This window comes from Nerophis ophidion, linkage group LG11 (genome assembly GCF_033978795.1).
Source record: "Nerophis ophidion isolate RoL-2023_Sa linkage group LG11, RoL_Noph_v1.0, whole genome shotgun sequence".
In the NCBI taxonomy this organism is placed as follows: domain Eukaryota; kingdom Metazoa; phylum Chordata; class Actinopteri; order Syngnathiformes; family Syngnathidae; genus Nerophis; species Nerophis ophidion.
The window spans coordinates 2,693,716-2,708,186 of NC_084621.1; the positions used below are offsets into that span (position 1 = coordinate 2,693,716).

The 14,471-nt window shown below is 43.6% G+C and overlaps 1 protein-coding gene across 3 annotated transcripts in view; it reads left to right on the forward strand.

The window, feature by feature from the left end:
- The first annotated feature begins 5,837 nt into the window (after positions 1 to 5,837).
- chd4b (chromodomain helicase DNA binding protein 4b) overlaps positions 5,838 to 14,471 on the forward strand; it is a 35,127-nt gene continuing 26,493 nt past the window's right edge. For 2 of the 3 annotated variants that reach the window (XM_061914880.1, XM_061914881.1), the window contains exons 1-3: positions 5,838 to 6,057; positions 6,232 to 6,409; positions 11,560 to 11,678. In XM_061914880.1, the coding sequence (XP_061770864.1) occupies positions 6,346 to 6,409; positions 11,560 to 11,678 (183 nt within the window). In that variant the 5' untranslated portion in view covers positions 5,838 to 6,057; positions 6,232 to 6,345. The remainder of the gene's footprint in view (positions 6,058 to 6,231; positions 6,410 to 11,559; positions 11,679 to 14,471) is intronic. The other variant, XM_061914879.1, reaches the window with a different exon arrangement.

Consider the following 14,471-nt stretch of genomic DNA (forward strand, 5'->3'; position numbering starts at 1 on the left):
TTTTACACTTCCTTAAAAAGTTGGTATTTACCCGGCTTTTTTCTTGGGTTAGTGTTTCGGTAAATGGCACTCAGACCAAATTGTGGACCACTTTCTGGAACAAAAAGTGCCCGCTAGTGTTACCATATGTGAGGTATTGTGTGGAAATATAGGGAAATAATTACAAAAGTGCACTACATACACTAACATTGTCACAAAAGAGGGCGGTTAAAAATCCCTAATGTTGGATTTAGGGAACCTACAAATCCTTTATTTATGGAATTTTGATTACTAAAATCTAATGATTTGGTGCAGCTGCAAACAGCTAAAATTATGTACAAAGTAAATTATAAGCTGCTGCCCAAGAATGTACAACAATTCTTCTCAACAAAAGATGATAAATAGAACCTTATAGGGGAATCTAGTATAAAACGTGTGTATTCACGTACAACACTTAAGACTTTTAACATGTCAGTATGTGGAATTTAAGTCTCACCTTAAAACTCATTTGTATACTCTAACCTTTAAATAGACTCCCTTTTTAGACCAGTTGATCTGCCGTTTCTTTTCTTTTTCTCCTATGTCCCACTCTCCCCTGTGGAGGGGGTCCGGTCCGATCCGGTGGCCATGTACTGCTTGCCTGTGTATCGGCTGGGGACATCTCTGCGCTGCTGATCCACCTCCGCTTGGGATGGTTCCCTGCTGGCTCCGCTGTGAACGGGACTCTCGCTGCTGTGTTGGATCCGCTTTGGACTGGACTCTCGCTACTGTGTTGGATCCATTGTGGATTGAACTTTCACAGTATCATGTTAGACCCGCTCGACATCCATTGCTTTCCTCCTCTCCAAGGTTCTCATAGTCATCATTGTCACCGACGTCCCACTGGGTCATTATTGTCACTGATGTCCCACTGGGTGTGAGTTTTCCTTGCCCTTATGTGGGCCTACCGAGGATGTCGTGGTGGTTTGTGCAGCCCTTTGAGACACTAGTGATTTAGGGCTATATAAGTAAACATTGATTGATTGATTGATTGAATTAAATTATGGCATGGATTAAGCAAAGAAATCAAACAAAGCACCAATATGACTCAATTCAAACAAAAAGTGTTAACTAAGTACAAAAAAAAAAGGTTAATTAATATCGTGTATATTTGAAAATTGTCTATACAAACCCTGTTTCCATATGAGTTGGGAAATTGTGTTAGATGTAAATATAAACAGAATACAATGATTTGCAAATCCTTTTCAACCCATATTCAGTTGAATATGCTACAAAGACAACATATTTGATGTTCAAACTCATAAACTTTATTTTTTTTGCAAATAATAATTAACTTAGAATTTCATGGCTGCAACATGTGCCAAAGTAGTTGGGAAAGGGCATGTTCACCACTGTGAATGACTGAGCATTTTTTGGGAAGCTGTTTTTATACCCAATCATGGCACCCACCTGTTCCCAATTAGCCTGCACACCTTTGGGATGTTCCAGATAAGTGTTTGATGAGCATTCTTCAACTTTATCAGTATTTATTGCCACCTTTCCCAACTTCTTTGTCACGTGTTGCTGGCATCAAATTCTAAAGTTAATGGGTTTTTTTACAAAAAAAAAATGTTTACCAGTTCGAACATTAAATATGTGTTTTTTGTAGCATATTCAACTGAATATGGCTTGAAAAGGATTTGCAAATCATTGTATTCTGTTTATATTTACATCTAACACAATTTCCCAACTTATATAGAAACGGGGTTTGTAATTCATCTCAGTATGAGAATCAGAATAGACTTGAAGACTTGTAAAGAGAACTGCAGTATTTTGAAATTCATTATATCATGTAAACTGCATTACAAGATGCTAACAGTAAGCAATAAGTGTTAGAAATGTACAGTACGGATGGTTAAAGTTTAAATAAGCCTTGCTTCTTCCTACTCCCTTTCGGACATGTTGTAAAGAGAAATGAGAATCTGCAAGCTATATGATGTATCACCTTTGTGTCAAAGTCAAGGCCCACAATAATTAATTATCTATGGCCCCCGGGATGATATTTGATTAGTATTAGAACCGGCCCGCAGGCCACAGCCACCTGCTGCTGTTTTCCACGCACCAATACTCTAACAGTGTTGGTGCTAGGAACTTTCAAAATGGGGTCCCACAGTAAATTTTTGGGGTCCCACTTTTTTGAAACCGTTTTGAAAACAAATGACACATGCATGCATTACCTTGTTACATCTCACATTCTATATTGTGCTTTGGAAAAAGATTGTCATGTATGCATTCATCTTGTCAAGGAACATACTTTATTTCTGAAGGACATTTACTTGTTTACTGTTTGCCTGTTGAAATTTTTTTCCCTTAAATAATGTGCACCTGTCTATTTTCCAGTCTCTGAGGTAGTAACACCTTTCACACAGCCTGTAAAATATGGCCCCGGCTTGCAAGTATAAACAGCACAAACATGGTATTTGAATTCCAAGTCAATATTCTGGCTTTGGCAGCATATAATATCTCCTTTTACACAGCCTGTAAAAGCCTGCATCTTGGTGTTATGTTTAAATGGCACTGACACAGAATGGAGGTGCAGACTTGAACTGGCAGTTTTGCGGCTTTGGGAGTAGTAGCACCTTTAACACTGCCTGTAAAGTCCGACATATTTTCACGTTTTTTTCATTGGACGATGTTCTGTATAAATGGCACTGACACAGGAGTTCTACGTGGACCTGCCTATTTTCCAGTTTCTGAGGTAGTAACACCTTTCACACAGCCTGTAGGTCGTGCGTTCAAACCCTGGCCGAGTCATACCAAAGACTATAAAAACGGGACCCATTACCTCCATGCTTGACACTCAGCATCAAGGGTAGGAATTGGGGGTTAAATCACCAAAATGATTCCCGAGCGCGGCCACCGCTGCTGCTCACTGCTCCCCTCACCTCCCAGGGGGTGGAACAAGGGGGTAGGTCAAATGCGGAGGGTAATTTCACCTCACTGTGTACGTGTGTTTGATTATCAGTGGTATTTTAACTTTTTTTAAATATACTTTTATATAAACAGCACAGGTGGAAGAGGGGTTAGTGCGTCTGCCTCACAATACAAAGGTCCGGAGTAGTCCTGGGTTCAAACCCGGGCTCGGGATCTTTCTGTGTGGAGTTTGCATGTTCTCCCCGTGACTGCGTGGGTTCCCTCCGGGTACTCCGGCTTCCTCCCACTTCCAAAGACATGCACCTGGGGATAGGTTGATTGGCAACACTAAATGGTCCCTAGTGTGTGAATGTTGTCTGTCTATCTGTGTTGGCCCTGCGATGAGGTGGCAACTTGTCCAGGGTGTACACTGCCTCCCGCCCGATTGTAGCTGAGATAGGCACCAGCGACCCCAAAGGGCATAAGCGGTAGTAAATGGATGGATGGGATGGATAAGCAGCACAAACATAGTATTTGAATTCCAAGTCAATATTCTGGCTTTGGCAGCATATAGTAGCCCCTTTTACACAGCCTCTGAAAGCTGACATCTCCCCGGCTTTTCTTCTTAGTACGTCTTTTGCATGAGAATGTGGAACGGGTAGTTTTCCGTGTCATTGTGTGAAAGCGTACAACCTTTCAAAATCATATCCCAATTTTCTGGGTTTTGTATAAAAGGCAGCTGCAAATAAATGGTGGATTTCTGTGTCAAAGTGCTGTTGGCCCTGCGATGAGGTGGCGACTTGTCCAGGGTGTACCCTGCCTTCCGCCCGATTGTAGCTGAGATAGGCGCCCGAAAGGGAATAAGCGGTAGATAATGGATGGATGGATGGATAACTTTCTTTATGACATACAGTCACAATGCATTAGCATATTTTTCTCAAATAGGACCTCTTCATATGGATCAGTGGTTCTCAAACGGGGGTCCGTGTACCCCTGGGGGTACTTGAAGGTATGCCAAGGGGTACGTGAGATTTTTTTTAAATATTCTAAAAATAGCAACAATTCCAAAATCCTTTATAAATATGTTTATTGAATTCAACAAAATATGAATGTAAGTTCATAAAGTGTGAAAAGAAATACAACAATGCAATATTCAGTGTTGACAGCTAGATTTTTTGTGGACATGTTCCATAAATATTGATGTTAAAGATTTCTTTTTTTGTGGAGAAATGTTTAGAAGTAAGTTGATGAATCCAGATGGATCTCTATTACAATCCCCAAAGAGGGCACTTTAAGTTGATGATTACTTCTATGTGGAGAAATCTTTATTTATAATTGAATCACTTGTTTATTTTTCAACAAGTTTTTAGTTACTTTTACATCTTTTTTTCCAAATAGTCCAAGAAAGACCACTACAAATGAGCAATATTTTGCACTGTTATACAATTTAATAAATCAGAAACTGATGACATAGTGCTGTATTTTACTTCTTTATGTCTTTTTTTCAACCAAAAATGCTTTGCTGTGATTAGGGGGTACTTGAATTAAAAACATGTCCACAGGGGGTACATCACTGAAAAAAGCCTGAGAACCACTATTATGGATCACGGCAGAGAACCTTTGTGCGCCTGCATGACTCCTGATTTGACATTTTTACCCCTACAGCCTGATTTTTCTCACGTCCGTCCTTGAACGCCCCACGCTGGAAAAACCTGTGCTGCAACTTTTGTCCTTGAAGGCAACACTTTAGTTTTTTTTAAAAATGTCCATCACTTGATTTTTTTTGTCTTATTTATTGCAGTGCAAAGACTTGTTAACTGGGATCACTTTTTGGACTTTTCCTGACACCCACTTTCATGGGGTTGGTAATACTAGTCAGGACTATTATGGTCTGGAGGGCTCAGGACCACCTTTCCTTTCTTGTCCTAGAACAGGGGTAGGGAAGCTATGGCTCGGGGGCCAGATGTGGCTCTTTTGATGACTCAGGTACATTTGAGCTGACTCTGCTTAACATGATAAATAATGAATAATTCCACTTGTAATCAGTGTTAAAAATGATGTTCAAAATATAAAACATCCTCGTGCATTTTTAAGCCATCCGTCCGTTTTCTACCGCACCTGTTCAAGAAGTTGCATTGATGGTAAGAAGTTATTTATTTATTATTGGTTAGTGTGGGACTTGCCCTCCTGGGGGTTCTTCAGACCACCAAGAACCAACAGTATTGTTTCATTTTTCAATAAGTCTCTCAGTTGCTTTCCAGCAATTGTCTTTTTCTCTTTCGTTCTCGCTCACGCTCTGGCTCCAGCACCAACCCCGTCTCTCCTCCTGGCTGCTGCTTATAACATAGCGACAGGTGATTAGGTATCAAGGCCCAGGTGGGCCGTCTACACACCTGTCGCTGATTTCGAGGCCGGTCCTGGCAACACCCTGCTTCGCTGCAGGCCCGCAGGCCACGCCCCCTCCACAGTTAGCTCCAGAATAACAATGTTATCACAAAGAATAAGAGACCTATTATACTCTAGAAATGTTATTCTTACTCAAAAATGCACACATTTAGTTGTGTTCAGGGTTAAAAAATACATTTTAAAATATTTGGCTTCCTGCGATGAGGTGGCGACTTGTCCAGGGTGTACCCCGCCTTCCGCCCGATTGTAGCTGAGATAGGCGCCAGCGCCCCCCGCGACCCCGAAAGGAAATAAGCGGTAGAAAATGGATGGATATTTGGCTTCTTGGCTCTCAGCCAAAAAGGTTCCCGACCCCTGTCCTATTAGGTGTTGTATATTATGGGATGTATGCTGCTACTACTACTACTGCTGCTTGGGGTATTATGGTCTGGCAAGGCGCATGTGGGAGGGGGCGTCACCATGACAACGAGGTGGCGAGCTCGGGAGGCCTGAGTGCATGTCTAGGAGTGGTGCGCGCGCGCGTGTCAGGCAGCGTGCACGTTGGAAGTGAGGGAGGGAGTGGGGGGTTGGGGCCAGTGTGAGTATTATGGTCTGTCCGTTGCGAGGTAACTATGCAGAGTTCTGTGTGGGAGGGGGGATTATTATGGGATGTCTGCCCCCTTTGTGTGTTTGTGAGGATGTTAGCTAAGATGTGAGGCCGGGGCAGAGTGTGTTGTTTTTAGGCGGCAATTGAATGAACGCCGTCATTGAGTTTGTGGACTAAACACACTAGTTTCCAAGGTAAGGTTTTATTTCATTAAACGAGGCGCTCGTGTCACGCGTGTACACTTATTCTAATGAAGCAACTTGTTTGAGTGCTGCCAGTAAAACCAAGCAAGATACTGAGCGAGCCAGGCCGCCAAGAGATGGCCATTTTGATTTATTGTATTTAATGTTTATGTTTGCCCACTATAGCCGCCCCCTCCCTCCTGGACACCCGCGGTCTCCACGTCATTTTCCCTCCTCCCCCGTCCATTGAGGAGCGAGCTTTAGGAGGGATTATTAATCCGAGCGAGGAAGACCGGAGACATGTCAGGCAGCGAGGATGACAGAGACAACTTCGGGGCCGCCGAGGAGCTCTCACTCCTCCCCGGTAAGAACACCGGCCCGTCGCCGCTTCTTCTTGTCTTGACCGGAGCTCGCCTTCAAAGCCATGCTAACGTTAGCCTGAGCTAACAGGGGGGGGGGGGGGGAGTTGTCGCCATGTTAGTTGAGCTAACTTCACGTGCAGGTGTCCTCCTTCCTTGTTTACCTTTTCAAGGAAAGTTGTCAGCGGGAAAAAAAAAAGGCGGACGAGTTGTTTTGAACGGGGTGCTTATTTCGTGTTTGTGCAACATTACGCGCGCACGCCGGTGCGCGAGGGCGTGCGCGCGGATTTGGACGCGCACGGCGCTGTGCACGCGCGCGCCCTCCCTTCTCCCTCTGTCGCGCCCGCAGGGGACGATCGCCACTGAGCATGCGCGGCAGTCATAACAAGACCGCGGATGAGTGACACATGTGGCAGTGGTGGGGAAAGTAGACTTGACCTGGCAGTTTTGCGGCTTTTTTAGAGTAGTGGCACATTTAACACTGCTTGAAAAGATGACATATTTCCAAAGTTTTTCATTAGATGACGTGCCGTATAAACAGCACTGACAGAATGGAGGTGCAGACTTGACCTGGCAGTTTTGCGGCTTTGGGAGGAGTGGCACATTTACCACTGCTTGAAAAGATGACATATTTCCAAAGTTTTTCATTAGATGACGTGCCGTAACCCTAACACTGACACAGAATGGAGGTGCAGACTTGACCTGGCAGTTTTGCGGCTTTGGGAGTAGTGGCACATCTACCACTGCTTGAAAAGATGACATATTTCCAAAGTTCTTCATTAGATGACGTGCCGTATAAACGGCACTGACAGAATGGAGGTGCAGACTTGACCTGGCAGTTTTGCGGCTTTGGGAGTAGTGGCACATTTAACGCTGCTTGAAAAGATGACATATTTCCAAAGTTTTTCATTAGATGACGTGCCGTATAAACGGCACTGACAGAATGGAGGTGCAGACTTGACCTGGCAGTTTTGCGGCTTTGGGAGTAATGGCACATCTACCACTGCTTGAAAAGATGACATATTTCCAAAGTTTTTCATTAGATGACGTGCCGTAACCCTAACACTGACAGAATGGAGGTGCAGACTTGACCTGGCAGTTTTGCGGCTTAGGGAGGAGTGGCACATTTACCACTGCTTGAAAAGATGACATATTTCCAAAGTTTTTCATTAGATGACGTGCCGTAACCCTAACACTGACACAGAATGGAGGTGCAGACTTGACCTGGCAGTTTTGCGGCTTTGGGAGGAGTGGCACATTTACCACTGCTTGAAAAGATGACATATTTCCAAAGTTTTTCATTAGATGACGTGCCGTAACCCTAACACTGACACAGAATGGAGGTGCAGACTTGACCTGGCAGTTTTGCGGCTTTGGGAGTAGTGGCACATTTAACGCTGCTTGAAAAGATGACATATTTCCAAAGTTTTTCATTAGATGACGTGCCGTAGGGCTTCACGGTGGCAGAGGGGTTAGTGCGTCTGCCTCACAATACGAAGGTCCTGCAGTCCTGGGTTCAAATCCAGGCTCGGGATCTTTCTGTGTGGAGTTTGCATGTTCTCCCCGTGAATGCGTGGGTTCCCTCCGGGTACTCCGGCTTCCTCCCACTTCCAAAGACATGCACCTGGGGATAGGTTGATTGGCAACACTAAAATTGGCCCTAGTGTGTGAATGTGAGTGTGAATGTTGTCTGTCTATCTGTGTTGGCCCTGCGATGAGGTGGCGACTCGTCCAGGGTGTACCCCGCCTTCCGCCCGATTGTAGCTGAGATAGGCGCAAGCGCCCCCCGCGACCCCGAAAAGGGAATAAGCGGTAGAAAATGGATGGATGGATGGATGACGTGCCGTAACCCTAACACCGACACAGAATGGAGGTGCAGACTTGAACTGGCAGTTTTGCGGCTTTGGGAGTAGTAGCACCTTTAACACTGCCTGTAAAAGTGGGCATATTTAAAATGAGATTTTCTTATTGAAACGGGGATTGCAGGTCCATTCTATGTGTCACACTTGATCATTTCGCAATATTGACATATTTTTGCTGAAAGGAACACTAAATTGGCCCTAGTGTGTGAATGTTGTCTGTCTATCTGTGTTGGCCCTGCGATGAGGTGGCGACTTGTCCAGGGTGTACCCTGCCTTCCGCCCGATTGTAGCTGAGATAGGCGCCAGCGCCCCCCGCAACCCCGAAAGGGAATAAGCGGTAGAAAATGGATGGATGGATGGATTTAGTAGGGACGGCGTGGGAGAGTGGCCGTGCGCAACCTGAGGGTCCCTGGTTCAATTCCCACCTAGTACCAACCTCGTCACGTCCGTTGTGTCCTGAGCAAGACACTTCACCCTTGCTCCTGATGGGTGCTGGTTAGCGCCTTGCATGGCAGCTCCCTCCATCAGTGTGTGAATGTGTAAATGTGGAAGTAGTGTCAAAGCGCTTTGAGTACCTTGAAGGTAGAAAAGCGCTATACAAGTACAACCCATTTATCATTTAACATCGATGATAAAGTTTGCGACTTTTGGTCGCTAACAGAAAAGCCCTGCCTTTACCGTAAATCGCCCGCTGATGGCTCCTCAAATCCTCACATTGTTTTAATGGGAGCCTCCAACAAAAAGCTACTCGGACCGAGAAAACGACAATATCCCCATTAATTTGAGCGAGGATGAAAGATTCGTGTTTGCGTATATTGATAGCGATGGACTATATATAAAAAAAAAAAAACGCAATTGCATTGGGATGGATTCCGATGTTTTTAGACACATTTACTAGGATAATTCTGGGAAATCCCTTATCTTTCTATTGTGTTGCTAGTGTTTTAGTGAGTTTAATAATACTTGATAGTCGGAAGGGTGTATCCATGGGTGTCTTGAGGTCAGTGTCTGATGGAAGTCGACGGCAGTCGTACGGATGGCACAAGCTCTGCTGATCTCCGGTAAATGGCGACTTACCACAATTTTCTCACCGAAACCTGCTGGTTAACATGTGGTCGGGATCCATGTTCGCTTGCCCGCTCTGATCCATAGTAAAGTTTCACCTCTGGGAATTTTAAACAAGGAATCACCGTGTGTTTGTGTGGCTAAAGGCTAAAGCTTCCCAACTCCATCTTTCTACTTTGACTTCACCATTATTAATTGAACAAAATGCAAAAGATTCAGCAACACAGATGTCCAGAATACTGTGTAATTATGCGGTTAAAGCAGACGACTTTTAGCTGTGTGTGTGCGCAGCGCTAATATTTCCTAACAGTCGGTGACGTCATTTGGCAGCATTCCGCGACGTTTTCAACAGGATAGTTCGCGGGAAATTTAAAATTGCAATTTAGTAAACTAAAAAGGCCGTATTGGCATGTGTTGCAATGTTAATATTTCATCATTGATATATAAACTATCAGACTGCGTGGTCGCTAGTAGTGGCTTTCAGTAGGCCTTTAAAGGACGGTGTGGCGCAGTGGAAGAGTGGCCGTGCGCAACCCGAGGGTCCCTGGTTCAATCCCCACTTAGTACCAATCTCGTCACGTCCGTTGTGTCCTGACGTTCTGTATAAATGGCACTGACACAGGAGTTCAACGTGGACCTGTCTATTTTCCAGTTTCTGAGGTAGTAACACCTTTCGCACAGCCTGTAAAATATGCCCCCGGCTTTCAAATATAAACAGCACAAACATGGTATTTGAATTCCAAGTCAATATTCTGGCTTTGGCCGTATTTAATATCTCCTTTTACACAGCCTGTAAAAGCCTGCATCTTGGTGTTAGGTTTAAATGGAGTTAAAAGGGCAGTTTTGCGACTTTGGAAGTAGTTGCACCTTTAACACTGCCTGTAAAAGTTGACATATTTCCACAGTTTTTCATTTAACAACGTTCTGTATAAACGGCACTGACACAGGAGTCCAACATGGACCTGCCTATTTTCCAGTCTGAGCTAACAGGGGGCGGGGGGAGTTGTCGCCATGTTATTTGAGCTAACTTCACCTGCAGGTGTCCTCCTTCCTTGTTTACCTTTTCAGGGACGAATAGCATCAACTGCCAAAGTTGTCAGCGGGAAAAAAGGTTGTTTTGAATGCAGTGTTTATTTTGTGTTTGTGTCACATTACGCCCGCATGCGGATTTGGATGCGCACGGTGGTGTGCACGCGCGCGCCCGCCCTTTTCCCTCTATCGCGCTTGCAGGGACGATCCCCTCTGAGCATGCGCGGCAGTCATAACAAGACCGCAGATGAGTGACACATGTGCAGTGGTGGGGAAAATAATATAATTTAGTACAAATTACCATTGACATTAGTAAAAAGTAAAACTACCATATCAGCAACTATACATAAAAATAAGTAAGCTTGCATTTAAATGTACTTATAGTATGACAAATGTTGCCATAGTTGACTGTAATTAGGTTGTAAATAGAAGAGGAAATGCAAAATTGTTTACCTGTATCTCACCTTTTTTGTAAGGGACGCCGGAAGTTGGCAGACCCGTCAGCAATCCTGTTCTGTCTCCCTGTAATGTTTGTCTGCTCTTGAATGGGGATTGTGCTGAAAAATGTAATTTCCCCTCAGGGATTAATAAAGTATTTCTGATTCTGATACTGATTCTGAAAAGACAAAAATGGATGCTACAGTTCATGTAAAACTATACAGCCTGTGAAGAATAATGTTTATCATAATACAATAAGAAGGTCCTGCGTTCGATCCTGTGTGGAGTTTGCATGTTCTCCCCGTGACTGCGTGGGTTCCTTCCGGGTACTCCGGCTTCCTCCCACCTCCAAAGACATGCACCTGGGGATAAGTTGATTGGAAACACTAAATTGGCCCTAGTGTGTGAATGTGAGTGTGAATGTTGTCTGTCTATCTGTGTTGGCCCTGTGATGAGGTGGTGACTTGTCCATGGTGTAGCACGCCTACCGCCCGAATGCAGCTGAAATAGGCTTCAGGACCCCCCGCGCTACCCTGAAAGGGACAAGCGGTAGAAAATGGATGGATGGCTGGATAATGCATTTGTAGAAAAATAGCAGAGTAAAACTAATGGCTGAAAAATGTATAGAAAGAGAAGTATGCATTACCATTGCTTCATAGGTGAAATATAGTTAAAAACTATTTTAAAAAACAGTTGCAAGGTATTTGAACGTTGTTCCGTTCAGTTTTTGCAAGTGTGACAAGTGTGCGTGTCACCCACAGACGACGAGGCGGAGGACATCATGTCTGACGTGGAGGTGCCCAAGTCCAAGAAGAAGAAGAAAGCCAAGAAAAGCAACCGAGAGAGCAGAAGCAACAAGAGACAGCGAGCCATCAGAGAGGCGAGTTTGCTTTCACATGACTCATGGTGCACTCTCCACATGGCAACCCACTTAAATCTAGTCACATTAGCGGCACATTATTTCAGTATAGTAATGCCACTGACTGAATGATGATGATTATTATAGCTTTAATCATTCTCACTATATGCCCATACACTCAAATAATATACGTCCATCTCATATAAACATTGTAGAATAGCATCCACACTGATGTTGATATGTTTTACTTACCTTAGGTACACTAGGCAGGCAAAGGTGTTATTTTATGCCTGAGGCTGCATTCTGACAAAAATAAGGATGCAGGGCCATATTAAATTTTTTTACTGCATGTCAGGTTTGTGTTATTAGGATAGAATATACTTTATTCATCCCACAATTGGGAAATTATATGGTAGGAGACAGCTCAAGTACAACATAAAATAAAAAACTGGATGAAAAAAATAAAAACACATGAACATATAAGAGAAACACAAACAAGAACACAAAGGAAATACAAGACATTAAAAAAGCACTAAACTGATGCAACCAGCTGCTACTTCAGCATAATACAAAAAATAAAATATGAGCAAAAACATTACATATTGCGCACATCCGATTACACCATGCATAGACAATCGACCAATCAAAACAAAGACACCATTTCAACATCACACACTGTACAGCGTAGTGGCCTCTGCATGCTCCACATCATCGTCTGTTGTGGTGGGGGACCACATGGCCACAGACAGGAACAGACCCAATGAAGCAACCAAGACAGCCGACTCAGTCCTCAACTGCCCACTGGCTCCCCGCCGCTGTACAGTCTGCGGGTATGAGTGAGAATCCGTCAAGGGCAGGGGTGTCCAAAGTCTTTGACTTGGAGGTTCCAATGGGCTAAAATTTCAGTTCAGTATGTACCTCGGTTTAGAGGTCACGGTTCGGTTCATTTTCGGTACAGTAAGAAAAGAACAAAATATACATTTTTTGGTTATTTATTTACCAAATTTGTAAACAATGGCTTTATCCTTTTAACATTGGGAACACTATAATAATTCTGCCCACGTTAAACCACATTAAACTGCCTCAAGTTGTTGCTTTGATTAAATAAAATGAAAAAAACTTTCTTCTACATATAAAAAGTGCAACATTAAACAGTTTCCATTGAAACTGTTTAATGTCAACTCATCATGCTTAATTTATTACAGTATTTGGGAAGCCTGTAGTTGACTTTTATTATGTAAATGATGTCTTTTCATCAACATGTGATAGCAGGGACCCTGCTATTCAAAACTAGGCTGCTACATTACTAATGATTCATGTAACTATAGCTAAAAAATAGTACAATTGTAATAGGAGAGACTTTTCATCCCTAAACACAATGGAGTTCAATGAAATAACAGACAGGGCTTTGCTGCCCCTAACACACACACACACACACACACACACACACACACACACACACGCGCACACACACACACACACACACACACACAGCAAAATGAGCTAACGTTACGCTAAAAGCTAATTACCCTTCACCTTAAGCCTATACTGTGAGCTAGCTGAGCTGCAGTTAAAGTTTCCAGAAAGTCAACAGGCTCATAGTAATGTTTGTAATAGTTGTGACCGGGAACTGTTTAGTATAATTTGGGTAGAGTCCGCTGCTCCCCTGCTAAACGAATATCTCTGCTCGACGCTAAAGCATTGACATGTGTTCTGAATATGCACTGCTGATTGGCTGTTACATTGCTCTGAATACGCACTGCTGATTGGCTTTGTATGTAACCAATCAGATGGTTGTGTGGGCGGGACAATGCTGGGTGCTCACTGCTCAGACAGAGGCAGAAAGCAGAGCAGCTTGTGAAGACTTCTGCTTCCAAACTCGTTTGGTACGCCCGCGGGCCAAACCGAAACCCCCGTACCGAAACGGTTCAATACAAATACACGTACCGTTACACCCCTAATATATATATATATATATAATATATTATACGGTAAAAATGTTGCTGTAAAGACCTATCTTCAAGCCAATTTTTGGCTGCCTTCAAAAACAGTTCATTTTGAGTGGCGGAGTTGCTAGATGCGAATGAAGCCCTTTTTACCACGCCCCCTCACACTGACTAGTCTTTCATCCCCGCCTCGGCAGCTTTGTTTGCTACAGTAGCCTAGTTGTCTTTTGTTTTGCTAAGACCGTATGGAACATGGACACCGGTGATTGCCTCCACCCATCTAATATTTACTTGACTTTCACCACAATTCAACATCCCAGATGATCTAGCGTGACCAGTGGCTCACCATGGTTTGTTGTCATTTCAAGGAGGTCAGGGACGATGCCGGGGACAGAAAGTAAGAAAGCTTTGCTGCAAATATGGTACTATACGCTAGCTAAGGTTCAACTTTTACCAGGTCATTATCTCTCCAATGCTAAATCCTGGACGTATGCATATGTATGTTGACCATAAAATGCTTTTCTATTCTATATTATATTAATACTTTTCCTGCACTGCTGTTTTGAAACAATAGATACCCGAACCGGCTAAAACAGTTAGATACGCTACAGGCTACATCATCTGCGAGGCTCGCGAACATTATAACTGATTATAATACTAATTGGTACATTACCAAACACAGTAGGCACTGAACCAATTAAAAATAGTTTTAGGAAGATCATTTTGGCCATGTGATGAGGTAGCGACTTGTCCAGGGTGTACCCCGCCTTCCGCCCGAATACAGCTGAGATAGGCTCCCAAAAAGGGACAAGCAGTAGAAAATGGATGGATGGATTCTTTATTTTGCCGGAGCACGGTGATGGTATTG